The following is a 26506-nucleotide window of genomic DNA, read 5'->3' as shown; positions in this document are numbered from 1 at the left end:
TTTACAGTTGGGTTTTATGTAAACCCAGATTTCCATTAGAGAAGTAACTTGCCCAAAGTGAAGAGGCCAGTAAGTGGTAGATGCAGGATTCAAATCCAGTTCTGCCTGACTCCAAACTCCAATGACTAAACTTTGTACCTGAATTTATTTTTTCCCTAAGAGGCACCACTGAGAAAAACGTTTACTGAAAGAAATGGGTAATTTTTGCAGAGAAAATCATGTGAATGCTGAAGGTTCACTGCAAGGTGAGTAAATCTTTCTGGCAATGTAACCATGTGAGTTTCTTACACTTTAACTTCAGTAAGACACTATTTGTCAAAGTTACAGATGAAACTACTACACGATGAAGTTCGAGTCCTGCCCAAGACACTTAACGATCTGTTATTAAACCTCTCTAAGCCCCATTTCTTCACCTGTAAACTGTGGATAACAAAAGCCATTTCACACGATTGTTCAGAAAATTAAATGGTATCCCATAAACTACTTAGCTCAGGGTTTGTACCAAAAAAAGTGATGAATTAATGTTTGTAACTCTTATCATTATTCAAGACAAAATTATTATTCAAGCTTCTTAGACCTACCGTACAACAGAAATAATTACAAAGTTAGTAGTTCAATAAGTGGCCCTTCCCCCCCAATTCTCCTGTCACCAAATTCTTACTTTTCCTTTAAGATTTAGCCCCAAGATCATCTCCTCCAAAAGCCTCTTCTACCATCACAACTCCCAGGCCCAGCAGATGTTTTTGGTACATGTTCTTTTCTCTTTTGGTTTTAGGTATATAAATCTTGTCTCTTTAACAAAACTCTTTATTTTATAAAAAATAAAGATTCTATCTTATGCTACGTTTTCATTGTCTGTAGCACCTACTGCCTTTTTGTCACTTAACAGGTATGGGGGGGAGGGGAGATTTAGACCACTAACTTAGTTTTTCCTCTCATCCAGCATCTGAATGCTTTCACATCACCTTCAGAGACCTCATCTTTAAGAGATCTTCCTCCCAATCCTCTGAAGTAAGAAGATCTGGCGTCATCACCACCATGAGGAAACTGAGGTTCTGTAAGTGTTCCGTGGAGGGAGCACTGCCAGTGCCAAGCCCAACCCGTAGTCTCCAACTCTTTCCACTGCCTTACAAGGTACTCGGCTTAATGCAGGATGGCAGATCACCCAGAGAATACACTATTACTGTCCTCTTTGCTAACAGAAGAAACGAATCCGTAATTGTGAATTTAGGAATCTGTGAGCCTTACCCTTCAGGCATTCTTGAGGATGCCCTCCACTCAGTAACCATGAGCCCCATCTTCGTGCCCTCCCACGCCCACCACTGCCACCATCCTTGCCCTTTCCCGGTCATTGACTTACTCAGCCATCCCACGCTGGGAAAGCGCCGCACTCGGGGGTCATCGTCCAAGGTGCGGGTTGCTAGGCAGGGCACTGAGTTCTCAAGCGGGCTGCGGGCTTTAGTGTCAGAAGCAGAAGACAGGAAGAGGAGGAGGACACATGAGCAGCCACAGCAAGGATGAGGATGAAAGCATTAATTAAGAAGAAAAAAATACTAAAGCAAATCACACAAGCAGGTTAAAGGAGAACAATGACATATTACATTGACACACACACCCCTCCCATGACCCTGCATCCTTAGATGGAACAAATCCCAACACAGAATTTAAAAGCCTAAAACAAATTACATTCAATCATCATAGTTCCCCAAGTACCAGTGGATGATCCGCCCTGAAGTTCTAACACAAAAAACATGGACTATATCCAGAGGAAAGATTTACATAATGAACACTAATCTCAAGATGTACGATCAAGACTGTTAATAACCTTGCACCACATGAGCACACACAGAGGGAAGTTACATACACTTTTGTAAAGCGCGGGGAGCAGGGTGTTACATTAGTAACGCGCTTTCCTGTGATTTACCCAACAGACCCTTTTATGGATCTTGTACACAAAACAGAAAGCAACATTTCAGGGCTTCCCTGGTGGTGCAGTGGTTGAGAGTCCGCCTGCCCATGCAGGGGACACGGGTTCACGCCCCAGTCTGGGAAGATCGCACATGCCGCGGAGCGGCTGGGCCCGTGAGCCATGGCCGCTGAGCCTGCGCGTCCGGAGCCTGTGCTCCGCAACAGGAGAGGCCACAACAGTGAGAGGCCCGCGTACCACAAAAAAAAAAAAAAAAAAAGCAACATTTCATACTCTGACTTCGGAAATATTTTCCTTGATGAATACAGAACTGGTTTTCAATTCCCTTTGCTTCCTGTTTTTCAGCCCTTCAGGAACATGAGACTAGGATACAGACAAATCAATTTAGAAATGCATGTTATTTCTCATTTTCTGGTGCCCTTTAATACTTAATTTTACTATAATTTTAAAATGTGGTGTACCCATGCCAAATGTTAGACCACATCAGAGACAGAATAATGATGTAGGCTAAATATACAGCATGGTGCCTCCAGATATTTTTAATCAACTGGAGAACACCATCAACTTCAGCCTGAAGATAGTTCCATTTGGGTTTCATGTCATCTGTTTCGCTATTCTCATCAAACGCCTCACTCCTGGTAAGACAGGCAGCATAATTATCCTTCAAGGAACAACAATGAGGTTGGAAATAACTAACCATCAGACTACATACATTTGACTTGAGAGACTTTTTTTCTCCTAAATAATATAGTCATTAAATGATCAAAGCAACAAACAAAAGCATATCCAACCGAAAGCAAAGATTATCTATTGACACAAGTGTGCAAATGACAGGGTAGACAAATAGTCCTCTTAAGGCTATTAGTGACTGGGGAGGTCAAGTTCTAAATTGAATCAATTATAAATTAATGTAAGTTGATGGCCAAATTTAGGCATTCAGCACATTATAAAATCTAGAAACATTTTTGTCAATTTATCTGTCTGTGTTTAAAAGCTGTAAATAAAGCCAGGACTTGTGAGCGGGCCATCTGTGCCAGCACCTGTTTGAGGCAAATCTGATGTCTTTTCTTTGCAATCTGAATTTTTGTTTCCCATAATTGAACTTCTTTGCAAGTTTTTATTGCACTAAGAAAAATGAAAAAGGGAAATGAACCAGTTGAGATTATTCCAAAATTGCTTTTGTTAAGAGGGAGGCATTTAGAAATATATATTATCATACGGGCCAATTTTCACCTCCTATTTCTTTTGACAACTGAGGGACCTGCTTAGCGAGCCAATATTCCTGCAGGCTTAGCTAAAGGAAATGGAAGAGGTTGGACAACTGGCAGCCATTTATCTAGGACCAAGAAAGGACCAACTAAAATTCCAGATCAGTGAGAACAGAGGGAGGTTAGGAATGCAAAGTAAAGTCAAAAGAGCCTTCACATTCTTCAGCTGCTGAACAAGTACAAAGCCACCCAAATTCTATCACCAATACCATGGCTTGCTCCTAAAATGAGTACAAGAGGTCAGCAGCTGCTCCAAAACTCGGGTGCTGATGACTGCCTTTCCCCAACAGCTTCTCTCTCCTCTACACCCCACCCTCCCCCCCACACCCCCGCCAACATGTCAGTGCGTTATTTGTTGGGAACTAAAGCTGGGAACTCCTTTTTGCATATACAGCCTCCACTGATGCTAAGCCTCACCATCCAGGGGACAATGGAATGGAGCCCGGCACACACTGGCAAAGAACCTGGCTCCAAAGACAAGCATGAAAACGAAACTGCCCATAGAGACTTGGCACCTGTGTTTTAGTAGAGCTGATTGGAGCCATCTGGCTGCTTACCCTCATGAAAACTGGAAGGCTCACAGCATCCATTACTCATATTGGCAAATTCCAACATTTTGATTTGTTAGACCTCTGTGTACTTCTGTGCAGGAAGAGATACAAACTCTGTAACATTTTCATGCTGCTTTTCTTCTCTTCACAAATTTACTCCAAAGATAAAATGCTGAAAAGTTGTTCTTAAACATGAAGCCAAACTTTCTATGATTATAGATAGCATAGTAATGATATATTGTGTAAGCCTTTTCCAAATAATGCTTTCACTGTACCTCTTCTACACTTAAGCTACAAAATAAATAGCTTTGCTACTATCCTACATATTCTCTTTTAAATCACTTTTGCCTGACTTCTGGCATAAACAAGGTAGAAACTGGTTTATATTATTGTGACTTGATGAGGAGACATAGCTCTAAAGATTTTCGGGTGATGGTTTCCAATATCTAGACTGCAGAAAAAGGTGTTGTGAGGAGGATTTTGGGTTGGGGGGGGTGGGAGTAATGATTCGTCTTTTCCTTGAGAATCAACTTGTTCAAAATCATCAGTCCTATATCTGTTCAAGTAAGGGTGTCCCTACTTGAATCAGGCAAATAAACCAAAAAGAAAAAAACACAAAAAAACCCTATCAAAAAAACATTTTCTTAGCAATCCTATTAAGAAGAAAACAAATTTTACTCGTGCTAAAAGTTTAGGACTCTTTCCAGATTGCAATGTTGTATGTTCAAATAGTTATTCAGCACCTACTATGTGTTCCACACCATTATTTAGCCAAGAAAGTTAACTCAGGAGTTTAGCAATATTTCACCTGTAAACACATGACATGTTGCCTAGAAATCTCCATTTAGAAAGCGAATAAAGACATCCGACTGCCATGTTTGGCATGGATTCCTGCCTAGGCACAGAATGACCTCACAGCCCTTCAACAACACAGGGTTACACAAAGTAAGAGCTGTGGAATCACTGATGTGTGGGAAATAAATTATGGTTGAGGAAGCTCATTACCGCTGTAGCTGAATATGAATATTGTTATCAAGGGCACTAGGTTCCCCCACTTCTCTATCTTGAGGAAAGTTATTTTAATTTCTGAGCTTCAGGTTTTTCATCTGCAGTTGGAGATAATGATATAGAAACATTAGAAACATCACAGGAAACAATGCCTGGTGTATAACAGGTGCTCAATTAATGGGAGGTATTATTGTTGTTGCTGCTGCTACTACTACAACCATCGATGGAACGATACTTCCTTTGTTCAACATCCTGAAGGGTGCTGGAAAACATGAAAGACAGCAACCTTGGCTTAATTTAATGCAACTTTAATATCAAAATGTGATTTTTAAGAAATCAGGTTCATAAACCCGAAAAAAAATCTCCTTTTTGTCCTTTGTATTTATACTGAAACAGGGTTCAAGTAAAATGAGGCATGCTTTATCATTCTTGGAAGACTTTGATTTTCTTCCCCCTTTTTTCTTTTGGGAAGACACGGCAAAGAGTCCACAGTGCTCACATCTCATGTCTCTATTTTGCCTTCCCTCATCCCTCATGTTTTCTTGTCCTTCCCTCTCCTCTCCTCTCTATTTCTCTTTCATAGAGACCAGGGCAGGGAGTAGGATCTACACCTACCCTCCTGTCTGCTCTCACAGCAAGCTGAGTCTGGGAAAAGCAACACTTCACAAGGGCAGCTCTATCAAGGATCTCAAGCCTTGGAAGAAGGTTTACTCGAGGCTGGCAGCAGAAAATCAGTTAAGGGCTCTTTTCCAGAGAAAGAAAGAAATGGAGAAGAGAATATTCATATGTGGTAAGATACGACAATGAGAATCATTCCATTCCTTTACTCCATCACAGACCGTGGTTATGTAAAACAGACTGGCGATTAGTAAAATTTTTAAATATGTTTATTTCATGGTAACATCCTGCTATACATATATTATTTATTGATAGCTAAGAACTGTCACTGCTCAGACATACTAATCAATCTTTATACTCTAAGTTAAAAATATTATAAAGCCCATGAGTGGCACCTCCTTATGTATTATTTGGATTCTGTAAAGTTGATAATGAAAGTTGTGCTGTTTTAAAAATAAAACTCCAAGAATGTTTTCATATATGGAGTGGTGGGGGAAAAAAATTAAAAGACACAGAAAATGAGAAAATACAAAATAATGGTGCGGAATTGAAGCTCTGCCTTCAGTTTTAAATCTGAAAGGCACTAAATTTTCCCCTTAAAATATTTCTGAATAATAGCTGTTCCTTACAATGACATCTCACATTATGATTATTAAATACTTCTCACAAACGTATCTCATTTACTCCTGGTTATATACATAGAATAAGACATTAGTACCCTTATTTTACAGATATAGAAACTGTGGCTCAAGGAGATAATGTAAATTGCTCAAACTCATACTGCTACTAAGTATTACTCCCGGATTAGAATGAAGCCTTTGGAAAAGATGGTGCCATGTCTTCAAGGAGAAGATCGTAAAGTAGGCCTTCAATATCAAAAACTAAATACTCACTTGTGTTATATCTCTTAAGACTGACTCTTCATTGCCATAAACAGCAGACTAGACTAGCAAATACTGCAAGGGCATGACCCTTGGAGAAAAAATGTATTATTGTTTATTTAAAGATCTGAACATTAAAAATCTTAGAAGATCAGTCACCTGTCTGGGGAAAGAAAAGAAAAATAAGAATAGTATCTGATAGATGATTTAGAAATACTACAGTTATTAAGGAATACTTTTCTTCAGACATTTTTCTAGAAACTTTCCATGGATTGGTTCATTTAATCTAAGACTGAGAAGAGCTTGGTCATTCACTGAATTCTAGCCAGGACATTCATCTGTGCTGTGCAAATGAACGGAGAATTAGAGTTCTGAACAAAACAGATGGATGTGTGCTGCTGGTTTTTGAAAAGAGCTGGTTATACGCAGAAAGGCACCTGGGAAGATGACTCTCCTCTGAAGGTGATGTGAGCCTGTCAGCTGACCTATTTCAGAACTGGAGAAGCACAGTAACCTGCTTCTGGAACAGAATCTTTGAGAGAAGTCAGGGAAATGTCTGCCTTACCCACTGATTCAGGGAGCAGGTCTGAATTCAAGGGTATGGGGGGAAAGGGATACTGCAAAGTAGCATAACCAGCCAGAAACAATTGGGGTAAGGTGGAATCCAAAACACAGACAAAAGTTAAGAATGTCTAAAGTGACTGAGAAAGCTGCCAAACCTGGCGATGGTCCCAGCCAGATCCACCACATGCCAGTATCTAGGCAGCTTGATCTAATACCCAAACCAAATAGCTGGAATATGCCTAACCTCCAATCGGGTGCAAAGCAGCAAGAGCCTAGCTAATCCTACTTACATTTCAGTGGGACCTAGAATTACTACTAATGGAAAAAAAATGATTTCTTTTCATTGTTTGTTCTATGTTGCTAACCACTATCTATGTTATTATAGGTAACAGCAATAGACTGCACTTTTTAAAATACCTAAAGGTGTTGTGTGCTAATGTCAGAAACAGCAGTGTGGGAAAGAGTTAGGAAGCAGCATCCTGCCTGGCAGATAACACTGAAAAGAGGAATCCGGGGAGAAAGTAAAGGGTGGGCAATAAATGGTGGGAGCAAGTGGACTGCATTTCTCATACCTGATAGACAAACAGAAAGTGGTGAATTCAGATAAAATTTGGAGGTTCAATCAGGAGCAGGCCCTGACTCCCCATAACTACAGAAGAGGCCAAAGTGCACCAGGAGAAAGCCTGGAGGAAGCAGCACGAGGCCCAGGAGCCAGCTGCCCTGGGTTGGAGCTGCCACCTTTTCCAAATCCTCATCCACCTGCTGCAGTGGCTTTAGGTCTTCGATTCTCAGTGTGGTTTAGGGTTTCCCTGATAGCCAGCAAAGAGGAAAATCAATGATGCGCACAGACTATTCTGTAAGAGGGCTGTAATGAGAAAGGGCTTCTTCCTCTCCCATTGCTAATGAAATGGTATTGGTATCATTTATCAAAGGGCAGAGAAAATAAATCAGCACTATACCCATGAGATTCTTCCAAAATAGTTAAGTTACAGAGCAAATAGCATTCCAGAAAATACTCTTACTCAATATGAGATTTTTCTTCCTTACTTGTGCCTAAACTTATTACATATACTTTAGTATTATTTGTTGAGTGATTACTATGTACAGTTACCATTCTAAACATTTTACATTTATTATCTCATTTAATTTTCATTATCTCTGTTTTACAAACATAGAAACTGGGTACTAAATTACCTTTCCAGTTTTTTGCTGAAAAAACTAATGAATATAGGGATCATAAAATTGGACTGGGCAAAATGAAATTCATAGTCTAGATGCAGTTGGATAACTAAAGTCACTTCTCAGTAAAGGGCATCTGTACTCCCAGACCACGGAAGGAAAGGATTTTTATGATAGTCTAGGGGGAAAAAATGAAGCCACGAAAAGACCAGGGACAAATTCATAATGGCTTCGCCCAAATTTCCATAAAGGGAGTGAGAGCCGAATACTCGAATTATGGTTCTTGGTCCTTAAGTTGGGTATTACTCATCTTTTGTAAGATTAGACAATGCATATCAAAAGAATCCATTTAAATGGTAAATTATACTTTTAAAAATCAGATAATCCTATAAAACATGACTTTTTAAAACAGAGTTATCAGGTAACCTTGTCAATTTATTGACTGAATACAGATTAGGTATAAACTTTACTTTCACTTTCTAATAAAACATAAACTAAATACATCTTATTTGATTTTTAAATACTACCAAGGAACGTTCCTAGGCTTCAATGTTATTCTTTCATAGTAAACTAAAATAATACAGAACTATTATCTAAGTATCTCTGACCAAATTATTAAGTAGAACCATATGAAATTGCCGATAGTCAACTTTTTACCCACAAAATGTCAATTTTACCCACAAAAATGGCAATTTCATATGGTTCAACCTAAAATAACAGTGAGAAAGAAAAAGAGAATAGCTAAACGAAAGTCTAACACCAGAGGAAATGAAAACTTCATTAATTTCTTCATGCGACACTAACTCCATAGAAATGCCTCAAGTAATATATTAAGGAAATATAGCACTTGCCTAAAATTTAGTACCTGGCAGACATGCCCACTAGAATTCACAGATGTCTTGGATAAGTGGCAATTTCACAATAATTAACACCTTGGAAGCTAGCCTGATTCTCCCCTGATTTATTAAAAATAAAAATGTTTTTCATTTCTTTTCAAAATCATTAAATCATCTGGACTCCAAAGCCACATCAAGACCCAAAAAATTAGAGTTAACCTTTGGCCATGGCTAGCCAGTGGTGGGCTGTAGTGCATGGGCTGGTAAATGTTTGAAAACCAGCTCTCTGGTGGAAAAATGTGTGTGTGTGTGTGTGTGTGTGTGTGTGTGTGTGTGTTGTGTGTGTTGTGTGTGTTTGTGTATGTGTAGTAAGTTTTACTGCTATAAAAGATGTGCAGCACAGGTACAAATAATAAATACACAATGCTCCACTGTAAATTGCCTACAGCCAGTTGATTCTCACAGAAAGCTTTTGATTTTTACCAAACTCTTCTATCAGTAGCCAACTTATGGTTTCAGCTGGCAAACAAGCATAGGCCCAACATCCATGTTGAACATCCAGTATCATATATGTTAATGAGTAAGACAAAAGTGAAACAATGAAGATATATGTAAGTATGAGTGTACTGACTTCACTCAATCATCAATGATGTGGGTGACTCCTTCGCTAAATTGGATAATATCTTTTGAATACTGAAAGAATATTTCCTCAATTCTTTGTGTTATTCACATTTTAACAGCTGTTATGGACTGAATGTTTGCATTCTCCCAAAATTCATATATTGAAATCCTAACTCCCAATGTAATGGTATTAGGAGGTGGGGCTTTGGGTGCAGAGTCTTCATGAATGGAATTAGCACCCTTATAAGAAGAAACAGGAGAAAGATGATCGAGCTCTCTCTACCACGTGGAGATGGAATGAGAAGGTGACCATCTACAGACCAAGAAGAGGACCCTCACCAAGAACCACATTTGCTTTATCTTGATCTTGGACTTCCCAGCCTCTAGAACTATGAGAAATAAATGCTTGTGTTTAAGCATTTATACCAGTCTATGGTAACATGCTATAGGAGCCCAAGCTAAGATAATGGCTACAGACACTACCTACTTTTAAGTTTAATCTGCATTATTAGCATTTTCTCTATCCCTTTTTTAAGTCTAGAAACAACTGACAAAACAATATATCAAGTCCTGATTTGTAGAGTTTGCTGATTTCTATGGTGTAATACTACCATCGTGACTGAGTCCAAGCTTCCAATATGAAGTCCCTGAATACAGAGTTGGGAAGAAGTTTTCTACTTCCCACTATTTTGTAGCAGAACCCTATTTTGTAGCATTTTGACTACACCGACACAATAGATGTAACCTGAAGAGCATAGCCTATAGTAAAATGCAGTAAAATAAGTAGGAGATAATGAATTTTGAGTATTATTACCATTGTTTTTAATAATATGATCTAACTGTATATATTTATGTAATTTATTTTTAATAGTAGCTGTGTTTTACAACCAGCCCTCAAAATTCCCAATAGCAATTGGCTCTTGTGAGTACGTAAGAGGTAGCACACTACTGGGGAATGAAAAAATTTCCAATTCTACAGTATGTCCATAGATTTCACCTATTAATTGCATTGCTGCTATCATAACTAAGGCTGGCATCATCCTGAGTCTATTTTCTAAGGCTGTGATAGAAAACCAAGGTGACTTCAGTTTATCTAGGAGTTTACATGGGGGTATTAGAATCTAGCTTCAACTACAATCGATATATTATTCTGATTTATTAAAGTAGTAGCAAAAGTTCTATAATTTTTTATTTTAGAATTTTACTTTAAGAACATTTCTAACTGTATAAACTTTCAAGTTAAGAAAAAGTGCCTCTAGATAACCAAAAAATTCCCATCTGATACTTTATAATAATGTACCTTGGAGGCACATGAAACTCATTACTATAGAATCTCTTAGAGCCAAATCTTGCCTCTGGATATTTAAAAGGAGTTAGGTAACATAAATGCCAATAACATCTTTTAAAAGGCCTAATCATATTCCATGCTGTAGGGTGTAAGCTGAACAGCTGAAGAGTCAGAAAGAAAAAGAACTGCCTGCCCTTCCTACTTGCTTTCTGCCCAGCATCTATGGCATTTCACATGCGAGAAGGTGAGTGACAAATGCAATTTCAACTTTCCTCTGAAGTACAAAGATCTACTGATAGGATAAAAGATTGAATGACCGAGCAATATCAACTCATTAGTTGTATTCCATGTCCAAATGCTTTCCCCTAAAGCACAAGATTCTGGCTTCCAAGACCCATCTGTTCCTAATTTCTCCTCTGCCTATACTTCCGTGAAAATGAAGCTCACCCTCACACCACACTGGTAGAAGGCACCCTTGCTCTACAATATTCATTCCTCTTCTCGTTGCAAATACAGCAACATTTGAAAACAATGCACTTTCTTGCTTCTTTATACTACCACCAACTACGTGATAAAAAAAGTAAGTCTCCAAATCATAAAATTTCATTTTATGTGAGAAAGAGGATAATAAAGATATTAAAAAACAGACTTGTACTTTAAATGCCATAATTTTTAAAATGTGAGTTGTTTTTAAAATTATTATTTGTGACATCAGTTTTAACAAACTGTTTATCACATAACATTTCCAGCCACTAAACTCTTCAAAATGCTATTTAAAAAATAAATAAAACAAGAGATATACAAAAATCAAAACATTTCCAGTCAGCCTCAATATTCCAGGTAATGGTAGAACCATCAAATTGTCACAGGAATGTTCTAGATTAGATTCTTCCTTTTGTGAATGTTTTTTGTAAAGAACATTTTAATGTTAATTATTTATTTATAACCTGTTGTGCTTCAACAAAACACTTACAGCAGCAATTAAATCAATATAAAAGTCACTCAATAAAATTGAACTTTTCATTTGGTTCTGCTTAAGGACTAGACACTCATTAAAAAAACTACATAGAATGGTTCCAAAATATAGCAAAGTTTGCTAACAGTAAGCTCTCTCCCAGCCAACCATTAATTTTATTAAGTCAGAAAACCCGATTTCCAGAAATGGAGTGGCTGAGTTAGAGTTCAGTTTATACACTTCACTTAGTCCACCTTTTCCGTGACAACATGTTTTATGTTATTCTGAAAGTGCAGCTGAGAACAATGAATTAGAAGCTCCCTTATCTACTCATTTCTCTTAATACTAAAATGACTGGGGGTGGAATGGGAGAGACCTAGTTTTACCAGCCCAATGCTTAGCAACTCTTTCCCCACAACTTCATTTTCCATACCTCATGGAAATTAACTTCTCCCTTAGACTGCACCAAATCATGAAATTTATTCGAAACAAAGACAATGATACAGAGGATAGACACTTTGCAAGAAACTCTGGTAAATGCAAGAGAGTATAAATAAAACACAGTGCCTTTCCTATTGCTATATAATGGGATTAATATCCTACCTTGAATAATTATTCTCACATCTAACTATCAGTATCATATAACAAAAGAGTAGATTGGTCTTTTAAGCAGTAAAAGAAATACTGAACCTTACTTTTATGAATGATCATTTACAGGCTGGACACCAACTCATGTACCAAGCAAACACTTCATGATACGCAATGTCAGAGTATCATATCTTAGTCTGTCCTCCTAATTCTGACAAGCCACCATGTCAAAAGCACTTTCCTTGATGTACTCAATAATCTACAAGTTTGCTGATTCATTGGAAACATTCAGTTGTTTTATCATAGTGTTATCATAGCGTTATTACCAAACCCTCTCAGTCAATCAGAATAGATGTGTGTGGAACAAGCAATGCATCTGCAGCCTACAGTAACTGCTGACATCTTTCCAACAGGACTGCAAACCTGCCCAATTGGATAAAAATTGTCATTATGAAATGGCTGTGGCATATGAACTTGAGAAAAGAAGAAATAAGAAGAGGGATTTAAAAAAAATAATAAAGGTGACAAGAGGTGGAATAAAGGTGAGTGAGGCAGGTAAGAGAGAGCAGCAGCCAGGCGGCCCCTGCATTACCATTATCAGGGTTGGTAAACATCCTACTTGCACTGGAGACTGTCTTCCCAATGTCAGCCAGGGATCGAAGGTTGGATTTCTTGGTTTGATGCCGGTGCTTCCGGAGCAAAGTATAGGTCACCTTATCCTTAAGGTCAGGTTTCAATAGGCCTGTCTCAATCTGATGGTCAACAATCATCTCTGATACAAAAACAAAGCAAAACAAAAGCAAAAAACGAAACTCAGTCACAAGACCACAAAGTTCATGTTTTACTGTAATTTTATGGATGTCATCCTCAAATTTAATATCAATATATTTATCTTCCAAATTTCTAACTTTCCACTGTCTGTGAAGGTAAAGATACAGGGTACAGTGCTATTGGCATTAAAGAGAGAGTTATAAATATTCTGGTATTAATTACATGTTTAGAGAGGAAGAACTGTCTTGTAATTTTTTTTCAATCCCAGTTAGTAGTGAATTCACATTAATCACATTCTTCTCTTAGTAACACAATAAGTCATTTATATTTTCCAATTGTTTTGTTTAAAAGTAAGATTAGAAAATTTCATGTACTCTTATCATAGCAACTGTGCCAGAAATACAAATGATATGAAAAAATCTTGAAGAGAATATGCAAAAATTAACATCACGACATTATTGATTTTTAAATGTTTTCCCAAATTCTTCTGTAATGTTATATTTTCTTTATAATAGGACAAAGTAAAGAAAAATAATACCATATCAGGTTATTTGAACACCAATTAATCCAATGAAAGAAAGATTAAAGTATAAAATTATGCCTCAGTCTTTTCTAAGAAGGGAGGTTTATTCTTCTTGTTTAGATCCAACTAAAGCCTTTCCAATATATTAGTCATTTTAAAGTATAACCTGATCAGAATTTTCTAGAAATTTTAATATATTAGTCTTACTAAAAAAAAAAAAATCACTAAAATCTCTATTAGCTCTAAGTCACTTTCTTACACTATTTACAAAAATAAACTCAAAACAGGTTAAAGATATAAAGGAAAGACCTGAAACCGTAAAACTCATGGCAAAAACATAGGCAGTACACTCTTTTGACATGTCTTAGCAATATTTTTTTAGCCCTGTCTCCTCAGGCAAAGGCAACAAAAGCAAAAATAAACAAATGGAACTACATCAAACTAAAAAGGTTTTGCACAGCAAAGGAAACTATCAACAAAACAAAAAGACAACCTATTGAATGGGAAAAGATATTTGAAAATGATACATCCAATAAGGGGTTAACATCTAAAATACATAAAGAACTCACACATCTCAATATCAAAAATACAATCCAATTTTTAAGTGGGCAGAGGATCTGAATAGACATTTTTCCAAAGAAGACATACTGATGGCCAACAGACACACGAAAAGATGTTCAACATTACTAATCATCGGGGAAATGCAAATCAAAACCACAATGAGATATCACTTCACACCTGCCAGAATGGCTGTTATCAAAAAGACAACAAATATCAAGTGTTGGTGAGGATGTGGAGAAAAGGGAACCCTCCTACACTGTGGGGAATGTCAATTGGTACAGCCACTGTGGAAAACAGTACCGGAGTTGCCTCAAAAGATTAAAAATAGAACCACCACACAATCCAGCAATTCCATTTCTAGGTGTTTAGCCAAAGAAAACAAAAACACTAATTCAAAAAGATAATATGCACCCGTATATTCATTGCAGCATTATTTACAATAGCCAAGATATGGAAGCAATCTAAGTTCCCACTGATAGATGAATGGATAAAGAAGATGTGATATATACATATGTGTGTGTGTGTGTGTGTGCGTGTAATTGAGTATTACTCAGCCATAAAAAAGAATAAAATCTTGCCTTTTGTAACAACATGGATGGATCTAGGGGGTATTACACTAAGTGAAATAAGTCAGAGAGAGAAAGACAAATACCAAATGATTTCACTTATGTGTGGAATCTACAAAACAAAATGAAGAAACAAACAAAACTGAAACAGGCCCAAAGATACAGAGAACAAACTAGTGGTTGCCAGAGGGGAGGAGGGGAGGTGGGTGGGTGAAATGGATGAAGGGGATTAAGGGGTATAAACTTCAGGTTATAAAATAAATAAGCCATGGGATGTAATGCACAGCATAGGGAATATCATCAATAATATTGTATTGACTTTGTATGGTGACATAATTACTAGACATTGTGGTGATCAATTCATAATGTATAATAATGCCAATTCACTATGTTGTACACCTGAAACCAATATAATATTGTATATGTCAACTATACTTCAATAAAAAATAATAAAATAGTCTTAGAAAAATCTTTCCCAAAAAATTTCTATGAGCTCTTTTTTTCAGAATGGTTCTAAGTAGAAAGGATGACTGTGCTTCACAGAAATTGCTCCATGAGTGGGTCTGCTGAAGGATATGTTTTACTCTAACAGAAAACAAAAAGTCCTCTTTCTCACAAATCAGCATGTCTGCAGTATGACATAAGAGTCTCCTCTAACGTCACATCACAGGTCGACATATCCACTGTCCAGAATGGAGCACAGGACAAAATATCACAGAATCTGTGCAAGATGTAATGGCAGGGGACTTCCCTGGTGGCGCAGTGGTTAAGAATCTGCCTGCCAATGCAGGGGACACGGGTTCCAGCCCTGGTCCGGGAAGATCCCACATGCCACGGAGCAACAAATCCCGTGTACCACAACTACTGAGCCCATGTGCTGCAACTAGAGAAAGCCCAGGTGCAGCAATGAAGACCCAACGCAGCCAAAACTAACTAACTAACTAAATAATAATAATAAAAAAGATGCAATGGCAGGACAACACCTCACTGTCTGCAGATAGAGCTTTGTCCCTGGCAGAGAACTAGAACAATAGCTCCCAGGCCCACCTGTTCAGGCACATGGCTGCATCAAAACACGTCAGTATTTTCCTCTTGCGCAAACTCCTCCACATACAAAAGTGGAGAAGAGAACAAAAGCTCTTCTTTTGCAAAAGTCTGAAAGAAAATTGATGGATACTGATAGGATAACAGCATCTCCCAAACATTCCCATCTCTTCGTAAAGTGAAGTTACAGATGTTCAAGGGGCTTTGCTTGGGCATGACTGCACCTCTCATTAGTCCATCTTTTTAACAAGCAGTCATGGAACTGGTCTCACAGCCAGAAGCTGACGATTCACACAGTGTACAATCAACTACCTGGGAGCCAAGCAGAGGCTGAATCCAGGATTTTCCGTCACATGCCTTACACAGATGCTATAAATGTCACATAACACTGGACCACTTGGTAGAGAGCCTGGGCAAAGCAGGAAGAGTTTCTCCCATAGGAATGTTTTGGTTTGAGAGTGGCCTTTAGCTCTGAGTATTTTTAACTACACAAACCTTACTCAGTAAAACTCTCAGAACGGATTCTGTAATTATACTTAACCCTCTGTTCCACAGTGAAATAATTAAGTGCTACTGAATACAACCCGTCTATTTTCCCTTTAAGCCTTAATGAAAGTAGAGAGTCCATTTTACAGAAGAACCATAAAAATAAATAGCCCTGGCATATCTGCTGCAAGTGTTATCAAACTCCTACTCTAATTCCAGGGTTGTGGATTAAAGTGTTTCTTTATCTACCCTTCCTGGCAGGGCCTCCCTCTATTCTTGACCTCCCCTGTAATCTCAAACCAATGCATATATATGCACAGCCGGCCCTCTGTTACTAATGTCTGGAAATCACCAATTAGAACAGGTTACAACATCTGTGTGGCTTATGCCCTTCATTAGGTTTCCATAAAAATGGCCCACAGGGATCTCTTTAAGCATAAACTACAAAACCCTTCAAGGAAAGTGGAGGCAGTAACATTTCATAGCTACACTAAAATTAAGCCTTCAGTGTTCAAAATCCCACAGACGTTACCCAATTGGGAGAGAAAGTGCCAGCTCAAGATGACCGCAGAGCTGAAAGGAATCTCAGGCAGCATCAGGTTCAAGCTCTTGTTATACAGATGAGAAAAGAGCGCGAGAGGGGAGATGCTCACCGATACAGCCTAATTAAAGGCAACCCCCCCCACCAATTAAACCAGGTTTTCTGATTCACTGTTTAGATCTTTTTCCGTATCACATGATATTTTTCTTTCTTTAAGAAGGAAACTCTAGACCAAAAAAAATCTTGAAGAGAAGATGGTCATGCAAGCCCCCAAAAAGGTCAAAGGTAACATTCTTTTTTTTTTTAAACATCTTTATTGGAGTATAATTGCTTTACAATGGTGTGTTCATTTCTGCTGTATAACAAAGTGAATCAGCTATATGTATACATATATCCCCATTATCTCCTCCCTCTTGGGTCTCCCTCCCACCCCTCTAGGTGGTCACAAAGCACCGAGCTGATCTCCCTGTGCTATGCGGCTGCCTCCCACTTGCTATCTATTTTACATTTGGTAGTGTATATAAGTCCATTCTTAAAAGAAACACAAAAGGCCCAAGAAATATTCAACTTCAAGACTAACAGACAATTTAAACAAATTTATACAAATTTCACCAATTTTATGTTAATCTATCAAAGTGGCAAAATTTAAAAGACCAGTCTCCAGTGACGTGAATGTTGTATGCAATAGACAAGGCCATATACTGATAACAGTAACAAACAGGACAACCTTTCCTGAAGGCCACTTGGCCAATACAAAACAAAGCCATTTAAAATGTTCAAACCCTTTGAATATTTCACCATAAGAAATCTATAATCAGGATATAAGCAACTTCACAAAAGTATAACAAAAATGTTCATTTCTTTTCTTTACGATAAAAACTTGAAGGCAACTTAAATGCCCAACTATAGATTATTAACTATTTTGCAGCCATTAAAATGATGTTTATACTTATATTTAATAACATGGAAATATTCATATTATGTTTTTAAGTTAGAAAGGGCAGATTAGAGGGTTATAGTATGATCCCAGTTTGTAAAATAAATTTCATGTGTGTAAACAGAGAGGTACCGAAAAACTGCTGGGAGGACAGCTCTGAAAGATGAGATTAGTGGTATTTTGACTTCTGCGTGTTATATTTTTCTGCATTACTAGAAATGAACATGTTTTAGTTTTGTGATAAAAAAATAAATATATTACCATTTTGAAAATATAAAAGGTGTTAAAAGCAAGAAACAACATGACTAATATATCTGCCAACATGCACAGCCCAGGAATGCCTTTAAATATAAAAATGAGAGAGAGCTCCAAAAATAGAGCTACATTTTCCTAATCCATTTCCCATCATAATAAAATACCTGAAATGGCTTATAATTGTTTTTTAACTAAGGAGGGGAGAGAAATTCTCATGTACTTGGCTTCATATGTGAATGATACTTTAAATGTAAAATTGTAAGATGACAGCAATAATAAAGTGATTAAAATAACCTATAAAAATGATGTTTTATCCTTTAAATAACACACATTTTCTATTAGGGTTCAGAAGGGGATCTTCATGAAGAAAACTAGGAGAGGTCCTAAGGAGAATCAGAATGAGGCTGAATTTTTACACAAGTGTGAGAAGTGACACCCGCTTAGGCAGCGGCCCACTGCTCATGGGCCCCCATGTGGCAGTGGCTTTGCACCTGCAAAGGGAGGGTGCCCCTCGGAGGCCACTGAGAAGGAGCAGCAAGTGGACTGCAAAAAAGGAAAGAAATCGTGCTATTGTTTGTTGGATATAATCACACTCATCATGATTTCTTTTTCTTCTTGTCTGTCGAAATAAAAGTCGGGTGAAGGGGAAATGCATCTTAAGACTTAGCTGCATGTAATTCTCAAGTCTGAATAACACCACCATTCAGGAAACAACAAATCCACTGCATCCTCTGCTAGAAAAAGATTTTTTAATAATCAAGTAATGACAGTAACTGAAGTTACCATGCCATTTTACCACTTGAAATCAGGGCAGTTTTTTTTCTTTCATTTTTTTTAACCTGCTGTAAGGATTTGACTCTTTCAGAGGATTTTTAAGTATTTCTTTTCAGCCACTTACACTCTCTCAAACATGCTCTTCTCCCCACTCCTCCAAATCTAGTCCATTTTTTAAAAATTTCTTTGTTTTGCTTGTGATGTGTGTTATTTGCCTCTGAATTGTTTCTCTGCGTTATCAGCTCCAGAATGACAGCACTGGCTCCCTGCCTGCTTGCCTCAGGGATGGCAGAGCAAACACAATACTGAGTGATGACACCTCAAAGTGACCTAGTGGTGTCCAATTTTAAAATTTAATGACATTATTAAAGCAAACGTGTGGAGGTTAGAGAAAAAAAGCCACAGCTGATAATAAAAAGTAACGGAAAATTAAACTGAGAATGTAAAATGCTTGATGAACCTTTCTTAAATGTAGTAAATACCAGAACCTCTCTCTTTGGCCATTGGCTAATGAGGCTCCAGTGTAATGTGGGACTCTGTCTTCTACTACATGGAAAGGGTAAGTTAGTTACTGAAGACCAGAAATGCCTTAAGATGGCTCTTTCTGGTGCTGAAGACCTCAAAGACAGTTTTACAGAAAAGCCCAAGTATATACTTCAACTTTAACGTTCATCACCCATCTTGACCAGCCAGCTCCAGGCACAGCAAAGAAGCTGTGAGGTTTTTTTCTAGCTCCATCTACTACACCTTTCAGAAGTTTTCCCCTGCTCATGAAGTCCCTGAGCATCTCTTGACCTGACTCAGTCTACACTCAGCCCCTGCTAGGTGACATGTAGAAAGATCTGGATAAACTCATTCATACTGGGATAGTCATCAAAGTAAGTACAATTACACCTGAGATCCTCATTCAATTCTAACGACGCCCTGAGAGGTCTACCTTCATCCACTTTTTATGGATGAGAAACAGAGACTGCGAATAAGTTAAGCAATGTGCCTTGTCTGTGGTCACACGTGCTAGTAGGGGTAGACTTTAATTAACCGCCACCCCCACTTTAAATCCACCATTATTTCTACAACACCACTCTGCATCTCATGGAATGAATATATATGACATCTGCCAAAGAGTATGTATATTTTAATATAAAACAAACCCTGGGTTCAGTGAAATGAATCTCCAAACAGTGGAAGTTCAGGCAGTAACCATGGTCTACGGTAGGACTTTTTTTTTTCCAATACAGGGAACTTCCCGATGACCCTTAAACCACAACACACAGATTGCGATCCATTGCCCAGTCACAAGTTTAATTCCCATTTTGCTTTGCACTTAGGCACTTCTGACTTCTAACTTCAGACATCTTTGCTCTAGATTAGTTCTTAAAGCCTGAAAATTGCAAATCTCGCTCAGAAACTGGACTGATTTTTGCTAACCATGATACTTTTTGGGATAACAATCTCTCTTGCAGCTTTAACAAATGAAGAAAAGTCAGTGAAACAAATAGCCTGGAAAACCATTCATTCCCTTTGCTTCTCTCTGTCTTCGTAGATGGGCTTCATCTTCCCTGCATACAATAATCCAACAGCTCTCCTCATATATCAGGTGTCCTTTTTCAGTCTCACCTGCCTTGTCAAATACAAAAAATTCTACGTAAAGCAGTATTTCCAACATTATCTTCTCACTACCTATGCGGACATGGATTTGTAACTTATCCCATTTACAAAGTGGTAGATTTGCAAACCTAATTTCAGGGCCTAGAATAGTGTCTGGCTCATTGTAGAAGGCCATGTACCACTGCTGAATAAATGCATAAACTACTTCATTCTGTCCACCCAGCATCTTCACATTAGTCTTTCTCCCTTCTCCACTTGTACCTTAAGCACTTCAGATGCAAGGAAAGCATGGAGCTGCTTTGTAAATCTAACTAACAAGCTCTCTGAAGAAGAAACAGATGTGTATAGGTCAGCAAGATATATGCCTGATTTGAGAACGGATCTTCTCTTCCAATACAAATACTATAGCCTTCCCGTTGTCCATAAAGACACAGATGCCATAGACAAGCCCTCTGCCTACAGATATTCAAAGAAATTTCGAGATTACACAGGAGTTTTACACTGGTCATCAGGGCCACGATCCACATCCTCTCCTCACAATCCCAAAGTAGGCCCACTGCAGACCCTTAAGAAAGTGCAGTCATGCAGTCACCGAGTTATGGAATTTTCCTAGGAATAATAAGCAGAGCCCCTGCACCTCTCCTTAAGGAACACATGATCTTTAGCACACCAACCTGAAGGATAATAAGGCAGCTTAGGCCAGTCTCTTGCTAGAAAATAAAAACAATAACCTCTCTTTGGAATGTAGCGACGTGTGCTCAAGGTGTTCAACATGGTGAGTTGACATTCACTACACAACACTAATTACAAAGATGCCAAAGCTGCTCTGCACCATGAGGTTCAGTGACTTGTCCGGGGTTGTACAAATGATCCTCGGCACCACCATGACCTGACTCAGTCATTAATCCATAACGTTCTGCTGGTTCCTTGCCCCACCCAATTTGCTCTACCTACAGCGAAAAGAGCTTGACTTTCACCTACAAAATCAGCCCAACTGAGGGACTAGACCTAGACCAGTTTCCTTCTTACAGAATATTCAAACTGTATTTTACAGATGACAAAACTGAGGCCCAGAGAAGCTCAGCGCAATGTCTAAGGTCAAGGGAGTTCTAGAAATCTAGTGTCCAGACTTCCAGTCCAGTATGACCAAGGACGAAGGGGGGGTGTTCTATTTAAAATATTAATCTTATGCTAATAAGTGGAGGAATGCAAATCTGTACATATAAACATGGTAATTTTTAATATAACATAAAAGTGAAAAGCATAAGAGAGAGGACTGAGAACCAAAACTGGATGGAAATACACCAAAATGTTAACAATGGCTATGTCCAGATGGAAGTATGATGGATGATTTTTAATTTTTTTCTCAATATTTGTATTTTCCAAATTTTTTGCAATAACCCTTACTAGTTTTATAATATAAAAAAGAGAGAGAATAAATGTTATAGAATATTCAGCTCCGCTTACACTACAAGTCATCTGCATTGAAAGAGACTCATGGAGAGGTAGGTAGAGCAGAAAAAAATGATAGGAACTTAAGACAACATACTTACCCACCAACTGCGGGAGAGAAGAAGCCTCCCTGTCCAGCATGATGGATCCTTTCTCCATACATGTCCTCAGCTCAAATAAGCTATGAAGGGACAAGGTGGCCACGTGGGGCTTGCTCCATCTCTCCCCACCCTGTTCCACTTTTTCTTCAAACTTAATCCACCTAGAAACATGAGATTAGTGAAGAACCATTAAAAGTGTTCTCATCACCTCTGGAAATAGCAACACCAACCCCCCAGATCCACCCCCACCAGCACTTCCAAAATGTCTCCTTTTGTGGAGTCTTAAAAGCTTATTCTATCATTAACTGCATTACCTTTATAAATACACCAAACAGACTCACTAGACCGCTCCTCCCCCTGACGTTAGAGAGAAAGAAAACAAACCCAAAGGAGCCAACGCCTCCTTGGTTTTATATCTGTCTATATGTAACCATGAAATCCTTAAGAATGACTACTGAACCAAATTTTTCAAATAATGTAGGAAAAATATGCATTTCAAATTCTCCATGTGGGTAGAGCCTACAGTGTGTAAAACAACCACCACTGTGAGAATTCTGTTGTGACTTCACAAGGCACGTTTATATAAGGTAAAATATCAGCATGAATCGATGCCGATCATAAATATTTGAAAGTACGGTGCGTGAAGTGGTCAGACAAATGAAATTCCCTTTTCATGCTTAAAGAGTGCCAGCATGTGTTGCTGTATCTTACTTTAATACATCTCTCTCAGTTGACACATGTTCCCCTCTCATTGAGATGCTAATAGCTTTACCCCTCATGTTTGGCTCCACATGTGTTTAAAAATACACAAGCTCAGGGAACAATGCATCTACTCTGATAATAACAGATCTCTTATTAACCTTAGTAATGGAACAAAAAACCCTCTCTTATAGTTTCTTCTTTCTAAGATTTGTAGATGTTTTGATAACTTAGCAATATATAGGAATGAAAAAAGTTTAATGGAAATGAGAGCGGAACACATTTGACAGTCTGTATCCCACATATTATACATACTGACTCTTCCTACACTGGTAAAGGAAAACAAGAAAGCATTATCATTTTGCTATTCATCAGGACCCAAAGAAAAATGCTGCTTTCTATCACTTCAAACCTCTGAAAGATACTGAACAAGATAAAGAGGGGGTTAAAAATTGTTTTCCTACATTCTTCATGCAAAGGCTTAATGATTGAAAAATGTTTTCCTAGAAAAAGCTAAACACTCACCCAACTCATTAAAGATGAGAACAAAGGGCAGAGATCAGAGAAAGCTCTACATAAGGTATTATTTATAGACCGCTCACCACCCCCAGAGGAAGAAAAGAACACATTAGTAGAACCATGAGTGAAAATAGATCAACAGATCAGCCACAATGTCAAAGAAAATTCAGAATTTTAATCAAGCCCAACACTCATGTGATTCATAAGTACATGAGCCATATCCCAAAACTCCCTCTTCCCTCTCCCGGCCAGGAAACTTCCACACTTCAATGGCAACCTTAGCCCCAGCTTCACCCTCCACTTTAAGACCCTCCTCCTTTCCCCTGTATCCCCAAAAATGTAGGGAGTAGAGATTTTTCCATGTTTTCCTCACATTAAAAAGCCAACACCAAAGAAGTTCTAAAACTTCAGAACTGGACCTTGTTTATTCTACAAAAGTGGTTGTGAAACATTCTGAGAGAAAGACCTTTAATATTCTTGTGTGTGTGTGTGTGTGTGTGTGTGTGAGAATTAGTAGTTCTTCACCTTGGTTGGTATTAGAACCACAGAAATAGAAGGAAGTGAGAGAAAAATGACAACTTTATATTACATTCTTATAGAATTCCATGGATTTGCCAAAACAATAAGAGGTAATTGGGTTATTTTGAGAGTAATCATTTTATGGAGTATATTACATTGGCTAACTTTAGGCATATTATCTTTTCAGGCTTACTCACAGAACCTCTAACCATGTTGACTGGGAGCTAGTATATGAATCATATTTACATCTGATGTTACAGTTTTTTGCTCAAGATGAGACTCTAGAAGATTCCATAGTATATGAAACCTAGTCAGGGTTACATATAATTATGTTATTGATAAAGAGTATAGTGACCTTGTTTTTATTCCTAGGAGTATTCTTATTAGCTGAGGGATAGAATCTTTAGTCACAGAATTTAAGTCCAAGATGAATGACAAGGGCCAGCTAGAAACTCAGTAAATGGGAGTGTTCTATACATACAGCCTTCACTTCCCTCTTCTCTTTCCTAAATGATAACCAGTTGCCCTTCTATCAGTCACCATCAATCTGTATGGCCAAATCCATTTTGTAAAAGAAAACTAAGCCTCACTTGCATACGGTATGTGACAGTAGCTCTTTTCTGCTATCATCTTCAACTGTCCAAACAATGTAAGTTTAATAAAATGTTCTTTAAGAAAAGAAAAAAAGGAACAAAACCATTGCATTCTTCTGTGACCAATCTCCTCTCCACAGTTTATCTTAAATATGACTTTGAACAAGTTTTAAAAGTACCTTTAGAAATAATAAATCCCAACTAGCTTGGATTTAGGGAATAGTATTACTCACCCTCCCGGATTATACCAGCCAAGATTAGGTCAAGCTTTAACCATAATGGAATGGGAATGTAGTCTCAAAAAGCCAGTTCCTTAGAATCTACATTCCTAAGAGACAAGTATTGTCTCATAGTTCAGTTTAAGCATCTATTTCACTTTGAGTTCAGTAAATATTGTATGTTGAGATGATGTCATATCATAGTATAGCTAATTGCACAAGGTAACTCTGGGATAATGACTATTAAATTACTTTAAAATACATTGCTCTAATTGTTCAAGGAACTGACTGTACTTCCAATATACACTTTTACTCAGAAAGTAATGATTTACCCACTTAAACAGATTGTTTGCAGGTAGTTTCATTCCAGAAACTACACATGCTATGTCTATCCTCCTCACATATCAAGGACAAATTTGGAAAAAACTGAAAACGACTCAGTTCAAATCAGAACCCATTAAAGAAAAGGCTAAGGCAAAGGTACCAAAGTTCAGGCTATTGGAGTGTCAATGAATTTGTAAAGGTGCTTTAGAACCATGTAATTACATTTTTTTTAAAAAAGACATTTTTACTGTAAAATGTACTAAAAGCTACTATCTACCCTTCATAATAACTATGAATAACCAAGTATTTGCAATAAGTTTCCTACTTTTCCTTTTGTCTCAGTACTTGACATGTTATAAGAAAGTTAATTTCAGAAGCTGGCTTTTTAAATGCTGGCAATTACAAAACTGTTGTAACCTTGAAGGAAGAGTTTATTAGGTGAAGTTTATTTATTCCAAGGTCTTTGAAGAATAATGATAAAGTACACTGCAGTTTAACCCACTCTGAGTGACTGCCAACCAAACAGCATTTCACTCATTTGTTGAAGAAATAGAAAGTCCACTGGGAAACACTGAATTTTGCAACTTTCCAATCATATGATTAAATATACTTAAGAAAAGAAAAGACCTCTAACTTTAAAACATGCCAGTTTTACAGTGGAAAATAGACATGACCTCTGTCTTGGAATATAATCCAACTACGTAAAGCTATTTTAAAGCAATAATAAATTTCTTGCTAACTAGTAAGTGCCTCATTGCACATAAAAGAAGCCAACGCTAGTGTGCATCTGGGATAAATGATGTTTTTTAGGAGAATTCTTAAATATCTAGATCAACTGTGAAAGTTATTGCAAAACAGTGTAGTAAGCACATATAATTACATAGATGATTAAATTCCTTATTCTTCAGACTTTTTCTTACAGAAAAAGTAAACTTGGTCTAAAATGGAATTTTCCAGAGCCATCCAGTAGAGGAGAGAAAGAGGGGTCAGGGTAGATTGGGAACAGAGAGGGCCCTATGCAAAGCCCCAGGGTAAGTGCATGTGGCTGTGTTTGATGGCCAGGCCCCGAAGTCATGTTCTCCAGAGGGAGGCAGGGTCACTCGTGCTGTCCCACTAGAACTGAAACATCAGTACCCTTTTCCTTTGTTGGCTTGTTGGGTTTATTGAAACTTGTGATGTCTTTCCTTTTTACCCAGGTTTGGCCGTAAAATTTGAATCGCAGGGAAGAGGGGAAGTGATCTTTAACATATATTCTTATAACAGTGATAAATTCCAACATGGCCCATCTGAATATTCGCTGAGGGAAAACTGAAAGCCAATAACCATGTTTACAGACATCACTGACTCAAAGGAATACAAGCGTTTGGAGTGGTAGTGATAGCCCTTCTTCCTGGCTTTGGGCCAACACCAAAGCTGGACCATGACTTATTCTTCTACCAGTCTTCCTCATGAATCCATTAGCTAACGCCTAGCCACCTAGAAATTGTTAATGAGAAGCATAGGCTCGTTCACTAATACCAAATATTCCATTATAACTACTGCTACACCACTGAATGTCAGTATTCTAATGACCTAACACTGAGGATACTCCTTTGAAAAAGAATATTCTCTGCATTCCACTGACTATATACATTTCTCAGGTCTGATCATTCTACCCTTGGGAGAGTCTGTGAAAATTCAAAGTTCTGACTTTCAGGAAAGGGAACAGCAGGGAAAAGATGTGAAAAAAGA

The 26506-nt window shown here is 37.9% G+C and overlaps 1 protein-coding gene across 22 annotated transcripts in view; it reads right to left on the bottom strand.

Annotated features, from left to right (window-relative positions):
- Positions 1-26506, bottom strand: part of SLC4A4 (solute carrier family 4 member 4) — a 350242-nt gene that overhangs the window by 179150 nt on the left and 144586 nt on the right. For 14 of the 22 annotated variants that reach the window (XR_016393316.1, XR_016393317.1, XM_089912009.1 and 11 more), the window contains 3 exons: positions 21904-22064; positions 12877-13056; positions 1361-1456 (listed from right to left, as the gene is read on the bottom strand). Coding sequence is in view for 20 of the 22 variants with exons in the window: in XM_089912009.1 (XP_089768135.1) it covers positions 1361-1456; positions 12877-13056; positions 21904-22064 (437 nt within the window). In the remaining 2 variants the exon portion in view is untranslated. Of the gene's footprint in view, positions 1-1360; positions 1457-12876; positions 13057-20170; positions 20359-21903; positions 22065-26506 lie in introns of those variants that run through there. The other 8 variants (XM_089912007.1, XM_089912014.1, XM_089912024.1 and 5 more) reach the window with 5 other exon arrangements.

This window comes from Delphinapterus leucas, chromosome 5 (assembly GCF_059928025.1).
Source record: "Delphinapterus leucas isolate spDelLeu-1000000601 "Yukka" chromosome 5, BTC_Dleu_Yukka2, whole genome shotgun sequence".
Classification (NCBI taxonomy): Eukaryota; Metazoa; Chordata; class Mammalia; order Artiodactyla; family Monodontidae; genus Delphinapterus; species Delphinapterus leucas.
The sequence above is the reverse complement of the archived record's forward strand: the minus strand, read 5'-3'. Positions and strand labels throughout refer to the sequence as shown.